Here is a 13786-nt window from a genome sequence, read left to right on the forward strand (position 1 = left end):
CAGCAGGAAGGAAAAAGTGTTCCTTCAAACACGAGGCAGAAAGCAAGCTGGACTTTCCCTGTCAGTTCACTGCACAGTTGTGCTTTTCTGCCCAAGAGCAAGAAAGGGGTTTTAGCTAAAATTTGTACCCATTGGCAAAGACAAAATGACCTGACTGTTTCCATTGTCTGAGACTCAAAAGGCAAGAGTGCTCCACAGCAATCCAGTGAAAGGCAAATCCATTTTACAAACAATTTCTAGTTGTCTAACATGTACTTAATAACATATGTGCAGTTTTTTAATGTTACCTGTCCCTTCCATCAGTGTCATTCTGCTGATTTCCTGACTTTCCCTTAATATGAGACCAGAATTGTGTCTATATTTTGAATTTAAGCTTTTTACTTACAACTACTTGGTCAGAACTGTTCAGTGCTTAGAGCTCTGCTTGCCCCTGCCATGCTATTAACACCAACATTTTAACTGATGTGCTAAAATCAGGATTTCAGAAACGCAAAATGCAAAGGTTTCTTTCTTTCCGAGGCAATAAATAATACGTATGGAAGTAGTTTGGTCCTGGGGTGTCCCAAACGTCTCCCGTTTGTTTGTTGAAGGTGCCTTCGACCGGAGTGTGACCTTGCTGGAGGTGTGTGGGAGCTGGCCTGAGAATTTTGGTCTCCGTCACATGTCTTCCATGGAGCACACCGAGGAGGGCCTCCGGGAGCGCCTGGCCGACGCGATGTGTGAATCTCCCAGCAGGGACATAGTGGGATCAGGAACAGGTACAAAGAAGAGGTGTGATCAGAGATCACGTACATCTCACCCAATGGTGATTTTTATTTTATTTTTAAATTTTGCTTTTCCTTTTCTCTGTACGCTACCTCTCTGGTTCATTAACTTCTATGGGGATCTCTCTTAGTCGTTTATTAAAAAGAAATAGTGGCAGATCACATAAACATAGCCTGAGAAGCCTAAAGTAACTTGAAGAAAAATGCTGGTGCTTGGAACTTCCTTACCACGTAGCTGTGCCAGGGGTTCTCCTTCCTCCCCTGCCAGCTCAGGAGCATCCCCATCTCCACGTGGATTGCTGCCCTTGCCCACCCTGCTCCAAACAATATCATAATCACACACATCCTCATTATGTGTCCTGAATAGAGCCACCAGGAAGCGCTGGTTCTGTAATCCAAATTAATCCATCTTCATCAGTGTCCATTATATTGATAAATTATATCATCTGTTTAAGTAAATGGAATGGCACGTCAGAGCTTATGCTGCTCAGGAGGGGCCCAGTGGCAGGAGATGCTCAGAAATGCTGAAGCGCAGTTGTTGAGGTTTTATTGTCTCCATTAATTTTGACTTGTTTTAAAAAACACCCTCTAGTCAAAGGACTAGGCCCCTCTTTGATCCGTGTCCCGTTTGTGTTGTGACCAGCAGCTAATAGTAATGGTGGCTTCTATCAGCAGCTGCCAACTTGCTTGTTGCTCTTCTGGCAACTTGCCTGGGAAGGAATAAGAGACAAGCTCCAGGAGAAACGTGTGGGTGTGCCAACCTACGGACATGCCGGAAAGGCTGGGCAGAGCAGCAGCTGCCTCTTCCTTTTGCTGTTGCCCTCGTGGATTGCTGAGGGCCTCGTGCTGCTCCAGCTGGAGAAGGCTCAGGGGCTGTCCCATCAGGGCTTGTCCCCCTGCTTTGCAGGTGGGTCACTGCTGAGCATGTAGCCCAGAGCAGGTCACCAAACCACTGCTACTTCCCACAGTTTGGAGGAGGAGGTAGTGAAGAAACAGATTTTAAGTCCTTATATGTAGGTACAAGTAGCAATGCCCAGGCTGCTGAGTGGTGCAGAAGCATAGCCCAGCCTGTCACCTTTCAAACTGTCTTTCCTCTGATTTCCATCAGGAAAAAGATGGAGTCAAGGGATGGTTTAAGATTTGGCATTAACAGAAGGAGTTGTTTGGACACTAAATAAGGGCCTCAGTTACAGATTTGGTGCAGATTCTCCCCAGCCTATTGCCTTGGATGAGGCACTTCATGTGCCTGTAGCTCCAGTGCTCCATCACTGCCATGAAGATAAAGATGCATCACGTTGCTGGCATGGAGTTTAATCAGTTCGTGTCTGCAGAGGGCTGTGAAGGTAGAAAAAAATGTACAAAGGCACATATTTCATCACTTATTGACCCATACTGTGATCAGTGAACTTTGGGATGGTATCCACTTCTGATAGCAGGCCAGCTCCCCTCAGGCTGTGTACCTTACGGGAAAGGTGAGGGCAGTACTTTCTGTGAAAGCTGAAGCCATCTAGATGTGCCAAGGTAAGGTGCCTGACTGCCCCAGACACTTCTCATATTATATTGTAAACTGAGAACTTTGTCAGAGACAGGTCTGTATTTTCCTGCCATTTTCACCAAACCCAGCTGGTAGCAGGGAGTGCCAGCTGCTTTGGCATCAGATCAGGCTCCCAGTGCTGCAGGTGTAAAGACAGAAAGGAACTGTTCATAGAGGTGCCATCACGAAGCTAAAATGAATCCAAAGAGATTTCTCCCTGCTTTTTTATCCAGACACATAAATCTTCATAGTGAGCATAAGAGAGATGCAAATGTAAGCAGCAACAGTGAGCAACATGAACGTTGACCCAACTCACCCCATCCCACTCCCCTCCTCTCGCTATCGTTACGCTCTGTGTTTTCTTGCCTGTCGTGGGATTCTCTCTATCACTAACATACTTTATTCTCAGGATTTGGGCATGTGGTGACTCAGTGCAGCAGAGAAAACCTAGTGATAAGGATGTGAACTCCCGTGCCCTTTCCACTTCCATCCCCTAACAGCTCTTGAGCTGTTCTTACCACATGGCCATAAAAAGTCCTCTCCTGCTCAGACAATACCTGGAAAGCCACACGTGCCACAGGAGTGGACCAGGCTCATGGCAGGCTCTGACCATTTGTCAAGCTGTGGAGCACAGGGAAGTGCTGGTATCTGTCTGCTGGCTAATAATTGGGAAAAGATAAGTGTGGAGGTACATTACTCTTGCTTCAAAGAAGAGGTATTTTTGTTGGCTTGCAATGAGTTGAATAGTTTTCACTTCCCCCAAAACCACTTACATCTTAACAAATCCAGGCTAAACTCAATTATCTTTGAAAAATGTTCCATTTTCTAGCCCAGCTCTTCCTTCCATGGATTCTCTTCTGCCCACTCACCTCAATGAAATTATAGCAAAGATAAGGACACCAAAAATTTGCATATTGGTAGTTAATTTATATATTGGTACTGGTTCCAAAGACAGTGTTTCCATTTCTGCATTGGACTAAAAATTACAAAAGTTAGAAACCCCTCTCTAATAATCCTAAAATGACTTATTTTAATTACACATGTCTTTATGTTTTGCATGCCTTTAGCCCCTGCTTGTGTTCCTTGGATTCGCTTCAGTCCTTAAATATATTTTACAGAGGTTTAATGAAACTTGCAAAGTCTTATTTGAACTGAAACATGAACTAATGAGAATTTCTAACTCTGAATGTGGAGATCTGTGCATGTGTAGTGCTTGGGTCCCCTGCGTGGACAGAGGCCACATGGGCAGTAGGGTGGACAGTGAGACTTTATCCAGTGCTCAGCTGGTCCTGACATGCACTTAATGGCAAGAGATAAATAGATTCTTTTAATGCCTTAACTGTTAGGACATAGCTGACACATAGATTTATATAGTAATCAGGGCTGATATGCTGCAGGAGAGGGGAGGAAACACACACTGCTGGTGCACAGACCACTTTGGGAAGTAGATATTCCCAGTGTCTTTGTTTCTCACCTACCCTATTGCATTGCAAAGCAAGGTTGGCATCACCTCCCTGGGTCCTGGCTATGGACAGAGGCAGCATGACCCAAAGGTTGATTATACAGGAAGCATCAAACTCGAGTATGCTAGAAACAAGAGGAAGAATCAGACATTTGCAAGGAAGGGGAACTAGATGGTCCAATGGGTCTTTTCCACCTCTGACTCCTGCTAGTTGCCAAGGGCTGTCAGACAGTGGATGGGAAGAACGAGGTCTGGAAAATGACCCCCCTAAAAATCTACTTTCCTTTTGACCTAAATGATAACTCCAGTCATCCAGCTAGTTGACTTGATTGGGAAACCAGCTTTTCTCCTTGTTATCCAATTATCCAGATGACCCATGTCTATCTTAAGTGGAGTCTGCTGTACATAAGCTGTCAGCCTAGATATGCATTTAATTCCAAAGAAGGCGTAAATTGGCAAAGATGCAAAAAGATGGTTTTGCTGTCTCAGTTTCTGATGAGCTCTCAGTGAAAAAAAATAAATGACAAAGGTCTACTCACAAAATGTTAGTGGTCAGTGACCTCTTTTGCTTGCAAAGCTTTGTTTTCAAGCAACTACAATATTTACATTAGTAATGTAGTTTCTGAGTATGTGCTGGAGCTTCAAATTGCATTCTCAAAAAAAAGCTAGTACAGTGATTTATGGAACTGTGCTTGCAGGAGACAAATATCTCTGACAATATTCCACTCAAGCTGGACATGCAGAAATTGCCAGCCCAGGATCTTTCCCTCCAAAAATACTGTAATCAGTAAATCCTCTGATTTATGTATACCTTCAACAAGTTCTTAAGCTTTCAAATGCATTTTGCTTGTTTCTAGTCATAATATTGAAAGTTAGGCTATAATAGGGGACCAAGCCTTTACAGGCTGAGTGATAGGATGTTTTCTGAAATGTATTTGTGGAAGAATATTCCTGTGGCTGTCCCCTGTCTGTTCCATGGGACCAGGAGAGCAGCAGTGAGTGTGAAACCGTGCAGCTCCACATCTGCAGCACCAAGAGGGAAAGTTACTCTCAGCTCTGGGAAGATCATCCCAGCTTCTCCTCCTTCCCTTGACCAGGGTGAAAGATCAAGCTGAATGTTAAATCTAGGCACAGCTTCAGCTCAACTTTGACCTGGTTCACCACATCAGTACCCATTCTGTGCATTTTCTGGGGTTTATTACTCTGAAGCACATAGCAGAGTGACAGAAGGGTGGGTTTATTCTCTAGCAGACTAATAGGACAGACAGGTTTCCAAGGAAGAATTGTCAATATATCAAATGAATAAGTATGCATCACTGCTCAGGTTATTTTGTCAGGATAGGCAATATTGCAAACTTCCTTTAGTGATAAACGTGCTGCTGCCACTGTCAGCCCCCTTTTTTTTTGGCTAGAAAGATCCACTGGAGCCCGGGCAGCCCTAGAGATGCAGGATGGGACTTTCTGTGTTTGCTGTGTGCAGTTTCAGTCTGTTCCCTCTGCTGCTTCTTCTCTGTTACAGTTTGTTTGGCTGCCTGAATGTTGTACTTATATTCAGATCTAATTTATTTTGACAAAGCATACCCAAATCCACATTGCTGCAGCATTTTACAAGTGGTGGAACTGTTCTGTGGCTAGACAAGAGTAGAATTTCTTTTTGTGGGCATGTATCCCTATTTTTTTAATTCATCAAATCCAGTACCCTACAATGGCACAGTTTACACTGCAGCTTACGGAGCAAAACAACTTTTTTCTGTATCTGTCCTGTCTCAGGAATACATGTGAACTTGCAGTAAGAGCCTATATTAAAAACTGCAGAGCACCTCCCACATTTTACATCTCAGAACCAGCTTTATAGGTTTGAACAGAGAAGGATGCAAGTATGGCACCATTGTGGTTAACACACCCCGTAAGTTTGAAGGATTTAAAACAAAGTGTTTAAAGCTCTCTAGTAAGTTCAGTTTAAAAAGAAGAAGAAAAAAAAAAAAGACTCATTTTCTTCCAAAACTCCAAGTCTGTCAACTACCACCTGTGGAAAGCCAGCGGTGAGGCACAGTGCCCTGTGCGTGGCCCTTGGAAGAGGCTGTCTGGATTCCTTCCAGATTTCATGAACAAACTCATAATGCGATGAAGGAAGCTCATATGTTGAAGCAAACTCTTTAACCTGATTAATGAGATGTAAGTAAGTGGAGCTAATTAGACGTGCTGTTAGGGAATAGCCTGTATGAAACCTGGGATCACCACTCAGGGCGGTTGGGATCCTGGTCCCCAGATGAAGCTGTGGAGTTACACCAGCCTCAGCCTAACTTGGGACATTTTAAAATCTTTCTGGGAAATTGGTGGTTTGGAGGAGCAAAGTCCCACACTTTCTGGTGTGCTGGGTTGAGGTGGGAAGTATGCTCCTCTGCTGAGGGAAGAGAGGGAGCTGCTGCCCTCTGATACTGTGTGAAGAGCATCCTTCCTGGGGATTTTCCAAAAGAGAAAAAACATCTGTGATCACAGGCTGAGTTCGGAGACAAGCAGCCACCTGGACACAGATATACCTGTTTCTGGAACAGGATTAGCCCTCTGTAGAGTCAGAATTTCAATGGGTACCTTTTCATCCCTTCCTTCCTCCCTTCCTTCCTTCTTTGTTTCCTCTTCCTTTTAATTTTTCCTTTCCCTCTCCTTAATTGGTCTTAATCCTAACTTGGCCATGGAATATAGGAACCGAGGAACACAGAACAGTTGATTTTCCCTCTGAAGAGCATTTCTGCAAAGAGATTTCCACGTAGGTTGAATGCAAAATCAGCCTGGGCAGCAAACAGACTGGTAGATCAAATAACACTGATGCTAAAAGCAGCCTTTGAACTTTCAGAATATTCATCCCAGGGTCAGAGATTAAATTACCCCCTCAAATAAGTCTAAGAGCTCAATGCAGTTCTTACTACAAAAGGTTTATTTGGATGAGCCTTGTTTAAAGTAAATGAAAATTGAGGGCTCGTTAGGTGCCACCATTTTCAAAGTGCTGGTTGAGAAGAGCAGCATTTGCACTGCCCACTTTTTAACATGGTTTTATTAGTTATTTCTCACGTGCAGGAGGACATCAAACACTTCAACAAGGGCTTCTCACTCTCCCCAGCCCACATCCATGTCTCTGGAGCAGCCTTGTCCCACAGCCCTGCCAGGGCCAACAAGGGCATTTTTAACTTCCCAACTATTTCCCAGGTCCCCAAGTCCAGCTCACTACCAGCCCCAGGAGTTTTTAGTGGGATTTCTTCCAGGTCATACATTATTTAAGGGGGCGGGAGGGGATGAACACTGATACCACAAATGTTTCTGGTGGGAATTTAGGTTCATTGCAGCTTGCAGAAAAAATCATCTGCTAAAGGGAGCACTGATACAAACAACTCTGACTTTCTGCCATTTGATAATGAGTTGATCAATTGCATTTACTTACTCTAAGTTGTGGTGTGGGGAGATTCCTTTTCTTTTTCTTCTTACTAAATCAAGGCATTTTTTTAAGAAATATTTTATTTTTGATACAGACACAGCCGGTGAAGTAGCAGTAAAAAACATCACCACAAAGAGGCACATGGCTTTGAAATGTTTTGGTATGTAACATAACTGTATTGTTATCAGGTTTTAACTTTTGCACAAAGAGTATTTCTCCCTGGTCTAAAAGCAAACCCTTTGTCAGCTTTCCAAGGATTACATCCATAACGTGGTCGTAGGGGAACAAACCAAAAACATCTAAGTGTCTCAAATCATTTCACAAATAACATTGTTCTGTTTCTCTCCTTAAACGAACAAGAGTTTCTTTGATTTTTTTTTTAAGTCAAATTTAGGATTCTGCTGTTCAGAGCAGAGAGGTCACAAGGCCCTAATGTATTTAGCATTGACTGCCCTCTCTTGTAGTGCGTCTATTAGTCAGTAATTTGATTTGTACCTATTCATTTGCAGTCCCTGCAGGAGCTCTGAGCTGGCCCCAAGTATAATTGGTGCTGTCTCTATTTTTACATCATTAGATTAGCCCCGACTCCTGGCCACTTGTTGTCTGCGCTTGTCTGTCCATTTATACAACCTAATGTAACACAAAATTCATTACTGATCACATTACTTTCAACTCTGAAGCCAGCTTTGTGATAAACATTTTGTTAACCCTTTCTTGCCAGCACACAGACCTGAGGGATAAATGCACTTTCCCTTTGCAGAAAAATCAATATCATAATAAAACAAAGTGCAGTCACATTTCTAGATTTGTCATTTCTTGTGGAGAAAGAAATGGGGAGAAACATATATGAGATGACTAAATGATGTCTGCATCCAGGCATCTCACTCTGCTGTATATGAAATGAGCTCAGCAGTGTCCTTTCTACTAGAATATAAAGAAGTGACACAAGATAGGGCCAGCACTCAATCTAAAACTTAATTTCTTACTCATCCTTGTGCAAGTGTTCTAGCTCTTTGGTGCAGGCTGGAATCAGGTTATGACATTATTGGAACTGGACATTTTTCTTCCAGTGCTTTGTCTCCAAGTAGTTAACAGAGAAACAATCCCCTTTCTCTTTAGAGATTTGTTATTGCATTGGGGTTTGGTTTTTTTTGCTTTGGTTTGTAGTGTTGGTTGTTGTGGGGTTTTTTTCCTAATGATTAAGCAAATTAATTTTCCTGCTGCAATTCTCCAGCTTTTCACAGGGAAATGTAAAGCCCTGTTCTGCCTAGCTTGGCTTTACTCACATTTGTCTGTTTCACTGAGTGCCTCCTAAAGCATTAAGCTTTTTGCATTGCTGAGGCTTCTGCTATTGATTTCAAGGGGAACAAGAGGAGAGCCACGGTAGGTATCAATTGGGGCCTGATTCTGCAAAGGGCTAAGCATCCTCACAGCTCCTTTTGCAGCATCACGCCCACGAGGTGATGCTTGCTCTTCAGAGAAACATCTTTTGGTGCACGCAAAAGCTGTTGATTTTTAACAGTTTTCTAAATGCATTTTCTGTTTGTACAGCTTGGCTTGGAAATCTGTTATTTTGGGTTTTCTAAATATTTAGAAATATTTCTCAGTGTTTATTAAATCTTCCTTTTAAAAGTCCAAGTTCAGAAGCCTGCCCCACACCAAGCAGTCCTGCACTGAGCAGGGTGCAGGAGACCAGGAGGCTACAGGATTTTTCCATCTCTAGTTTCTATAATTACCTTATTCCTTTTAGGAGTCTTTGTATGGTATTTTTATGTAGGATATGACTTCGGGCAATCATATCTCTCTTAGTAAATATAAGAGCCCTCGTGTCCCAGCATTTGAACCAGAACTGGTATTTTTACAGCTGTTTTGTGAGCCAAAACTTGTTGCAGCTGCTGAGGTGGTGGCAGAATAAAGCCAAGACAGTTCCTTTCCCTCCTCCCCAGCCCAGCAGCCCCAGAGAGCCTTTCAGGGTTGTGCTGATTTTTGCAGGAGCGGTTTTAGGTGGGGGCAGCCCTGGCTGGTACTTGCTCCCAAAGCCTGGTCACAGCACAGGGCACACCAGATCCTTGGTGGCAGGAGCTGTGTGGGCAGCAGTACCATGTGCCACCACCCTGCTCCTACTCCAGGGGTGTAGGTTCCTTAAGTGGGGTTCCTTAGGCTGACACGCTGCTCCCATCTCTGCCTGCCCTTTAGTCCAGATCTCCTGTTCCTCTTGCATTACCTCTTTGAAAGTTTGAGCCTTTCGTTATCTTCAAATGACGTGCAGCCAATTTGGCAGCTCCCCTTCCTGCCCATGCAGAGCCTGAACATCTGCAGGTCCCTGGATTGTGACAGAATGGTGGCCCAAGTCGTCACAAAGTTCTCATGAACTGCCTTCTCATTCTCTGCCTTCACCAGGGGAGATGGGAGGGGAGGCTGTAGGATGGAGACCCATTTATGCAGTGGTAGATTTAAGTTAATGGTTGGACTTGATGATCTTAAAGGACTTTTCTGACCAGAAGGATTCTGTGGTTCTGTAAATTGTTAAGCATTTGAACTGTTAAATGAACACTTATTATTAGAGAGACACAATGAAGTCTGAGTCACCAAACAGCACAACAGGCATTAGCACAGCAAAAGCCCCACAATAAATGGAAGGTCAAAAGCTAAAACAGTTAAAATGTTCCAGTGGGAGCCAACCCCTGGCCTTGCAGCTCTCAGTCCTCTCGGCTGCAGAGGCCCTTCTTCCCCCATGGGATCTGCTCCTCATGCTTTGGCACAAGTCCTTCAATGCCCTCTGAAGTGCCACCTCCACCAGCTCTTCTCCCACTTGCTCAGATGCTGTATCATTTCCTATCATGGTGCTGCAGCCTGCAGCCCCCACTATGACCTCTCATCACTCCCATGCATTCCTCTACAGAATATAAGACAAATAGTAACCTGGTTTTTCTGATAATCTTACCTTGCTATCCATGGTGGAGTCTGAGAACATCAGGGCTCTATCCTGGCTTGGCAGTGGTGTTTGCGACGTGATTTTTGTAGGGTGTCTAGTGGAGATGGTCCAGCAGAGAACAGGACAGGGGGAGAGAAGGCAAGGGAAAATGAGAAAAAAGCCCAAGGGAGACTTTGTCTGGGGAAGGATCTCCCTGGCCAATGGGGAAGGGGAATTCCTGGAGCAAGTCCCATGGGAGCAGGTCTGGTGCTGCCCTAGGAGGACACAGGGTTTGGGCCGGGTCCCCAGCAGTGCTGGGAATGGTTTGTTCTCCTTGAGATAAATATTGTAATTTGTGGTATGAAAAGATTAGCTTTCTTCCATTCCTAGCCTGCTGTCTCCCCGCCATGGATAATATATAAAACAGTAGACTTTTATTCATTAACATTTATGGGAAAATGTTAATATTAAACTGTAAGTGAAAAGCCCTATCTTATTGAATTCTTCTGCTGTGTTATTGGGAGCCTAATTACATTTTGCATTTAAATAAAAACCAGATGACGTTCAGGACGGTCAGGCAAGCATTCTGTAAGTGAGAATTTATCTTGCGATCTGGGTAAACAATGTCTCATCATTTAACAGTTATTATAAATAATGGGTTTTTAAGCACTTTGCTGGGAGTTCATATTGGCTCCACACGGGTTGCACTAAGGGAGGGAGAATCTCAGTGACATCTTCCAGGCATCCGGTGAGGAGGAATCATATCCTGAGCTCACTTCTCAAGCTGCAGCAGTTTTCATCCTCCTCTCTGTTTATTATTGCTCAATATTGTGTGCACCGTCGGCTGACAAAAGGAGCTAAGAGTAAGAAAAATGACAAATCAGTTGGAAGTGTTTTGCAACTGGAGAAACCATCCAGCAGAAGGGGAGGGTATGGAGGACCCTCTCAGAGGTTCGTGATGGATACCTCCAGAGGCTTATTCTGCCTGTAAAAATGGTGCAGTGTAGAAGTTGTGTGCTCACAAAGAAGGAAAAGGACATTAAGGCAAAACGTAAAGACAAAAAGATAATAGGCTGGCTGCTTTTTGTCTGTGTTTCTGCTGGTGGCCTCTTGAATTACATCACTGGTAATTACATGCTTGGTGTAATGCGTGAGCTAATTTACAAAAAGAGAAAACTTCTGAAAAATGTAAATAGCTTTTTTCCCCACTTCTGTTGTTTATATTCTGGGTTTCATTCCCGTCGCTTCAGCCGAGGCTGCGATGCTTTTGTTGCTCACTGGCTTTTAGTCTCTGTTCTGTGTTCCTCAGGCATTAGCAAGAGCCTCTGAGATGTCTCCAAGGCATTTCCCGTCACGGGCAGGGAGCAGCTTCCCCACAGGCTGTCCTGCATCCTGGGAAGGAAGGAATTAGTTTTCCATGCAGACAGAAGTAGGTGGTAAGGGATTGAAATTTTTCAGCAACCATTCACTGCTGTGAAAAGAGCCAGGATTTGGGAGGGCCTGGTGCTGGCTGGTGGCATGGCACCTCCTGAGGCACCAGGAACCACCCACCCTGTAAAATGGCTGTTCCAGGACATGAACTGTTTACAGCATTTTGCTGTGGGAGCCATTTTATCCCATTTTGCAAGAGGACCCCCACGGTGAAAATGCCATCATCTTTATTTATTTATTTATTGCATTTATTTGTTATTTCCTTGGTCAGTGACTTTCTCAGTGTCTGCCCAACACATGAACTCTGTGTTTACATCTAAAGCTGATGGTGTTGTGAAAGACAAAGGGTCAGTATCACTTCCCTGACTGCTTCCAAAGATGTGTTTTTTTCTGGGAAGGCCTCAGGCAGGAAGGTTCCAGCAGGGCCAGGAGCCAGGACCTGCCCAGTTCCCTCTGCTCTGGCTTGGTGGCACGGCATAGAAACCAGAAGCCATGGGTGGCTGGGGACAGTGAGTGCTTGAAGATCCCTGATGGAGGTGAGCAGGATGGAGATGGTGGCCCAGACAGCAGCAGGAGCTGAGCATGTGCTGGGGTGGGGGGGGATGCTCCATGTGTTGCTGCTCTGATTTTCTCCTGAGGTAGAGCCCAGTGTTCCCATGGATGGCATTCCCAAGATCACCATGCACATGCCTTGCTGAGCAGCTATTCCCATCCCTCAGGCCACGTTGTCAGGGGGAAATGACATTTGGAGGCATTAATCAAAAGAGAAATTAACCAAGCAGCCTTCCTCCCTCAGCTGTGCCCATGAAGGCAGCAGTGGATGGATGAATTGTAGTAGGACACGTCCCTAACCTGAAATCTGGACATTCTTTTTTGCCTTCACTCGGGGATACTTTTATCCTCACCCTTTTAAAAAAAAAACATCTTCAGAGTTAATCATGCCAGTCATATTGTCTCTTTGGTTTGTCTTTTGGAAATGTGGCCACTCACCCATCAAAATGTGGTGAAAAGTCTGCACAAGAACACAACATGAAGAACAGGTAGTTACATTAACTTCCCTGCCAGATGCCCAAGCACAAGGCCAGAACCTGCACAGCTTGAGATGATTTAAATTGCCTTTTGTGTGGGATGTGGCCAGAGGAATGCCTTGGTTTGCCATTAGGTCTTTTAGATTTCACACGAGAGTTCTCCTCCACCACGCGCTTGTTCACAGGTTTGATAGCTCTTGTAAGAGTCTAACTTAAAAGGCAAAGTATATTAGAATCAATACTTGGCAGAGTTGTTAAAATATTACTTGTAACAAGTTTAAATGTCCAGTATTTTTTTCAGCTGCCTTCTGGTTTCATGAGTACAACTGCAAACTGCTGTGCTGAACAACTCCATTAACAAAGGGCTGAATTAAGCTTTGGATGTCATTTTTATCAAGGCCCTTTCATATTTATGTCTTAACATCAGAATTTGGAGCTATATAAATAAGACAGAGTGTATTAAGGGCCTCAAGCAATCCTGCAAGAGAGCGAGCCCACAAGGTTGGCCTGTTGTTTTTCCAGGCTCGGTTAATAATCTAGGTAGAGACGTGATTCTGAGAGTACTACTGTGAGCTTTGAGTGCTTCATAAAATTAGGTCTGTGTTTAGAAAATTGGTCTGCTTGCAGCAGCCATGTCAACATCATCTTTCAAATAATTGGCTGAATAGACTGAATAAGTTGCGTTTGGAGTGAAGATTGTTTGGATGGGTTTGGAGTTTCTCGGTGACACTAAAACCAGCGCCAGGGAAATGAAAGGAGTCCTCAGCTCCTTAGATCTCCACCTAAGCTGTTCAGACTCAAGAGCCTTGAACCATTTAGATGAGCAGACAAGGCCGAGTTTGCGATGACATCATTTCATGAGCTTCAACAAAACTCTTCTGATTTGGACCAGCTGAGCATCTGCTCTCCCCAAACTTTTAACTTTTCCTTTGAATCAAGCCCAAATTCCACTCCAGTCTAGCTTCCTCCTCAGCATCAATCTGCACCAGGGAGACAGCCCAGAGCCTCTCAGTAGCTTTCCTCACTTGCCCAAAAGGCCACTTCATGTCAGAAGTACTAGAAGTTGTGCCAGAATTGCTTTGCTTTGTAATATTATACTTTTAAAATGAACTCAGCAATGGATTTGTGTCTAAGCACATAATGCACATATGTGGGATGCACAGAGGTACAACCCAAGCACGGACGTGTCCTCTGGGGTTGCCTTGTCTTCCTAACAGAGGGTT

The 13786-nt window shown here is 44.1% G+C and overlaps 1 protein-coding gene across 2 annotated transcripts in view; it reads left to right on the forward strand.

Annotated features, from left to right (window-relative positions):
- Window positions 1-13786, forward strand: part of BCAS3 (breast carcinoma amplified sequence 3) — a 352402-nt gene that overhangs the window by 328937 nt on the left and 9679 nt on the right. For both annotated transcript variants that reach the window (XM_010009054.1, XM_010009055.1), the window contains one exon: window positions 591-758. In XM_010009054.1, the coding sequence (XP_010007356.1) occupies window positions 591-758 (168 nt within the window). The remainder of the gene's footprint in view (window positions 1-590; window positions 759-13786) is intronic.

Source organism: Chaetura pelagica, unplaced genomic scaffold, assembly GCF_000747805.2.
Source record: "Chaetura pelagica isolate M959 unplaced genomic scaffold, ChaPel_1.0 scaffold72, whole genome shotgun sequence".
NCBI classification, from domain to species: domain Eukaryota; kingdom Metazoa; phylum Chordata; class Aves; order Apodiformes; family Apodidae; genus Chaetura; species Chaetura pelagica.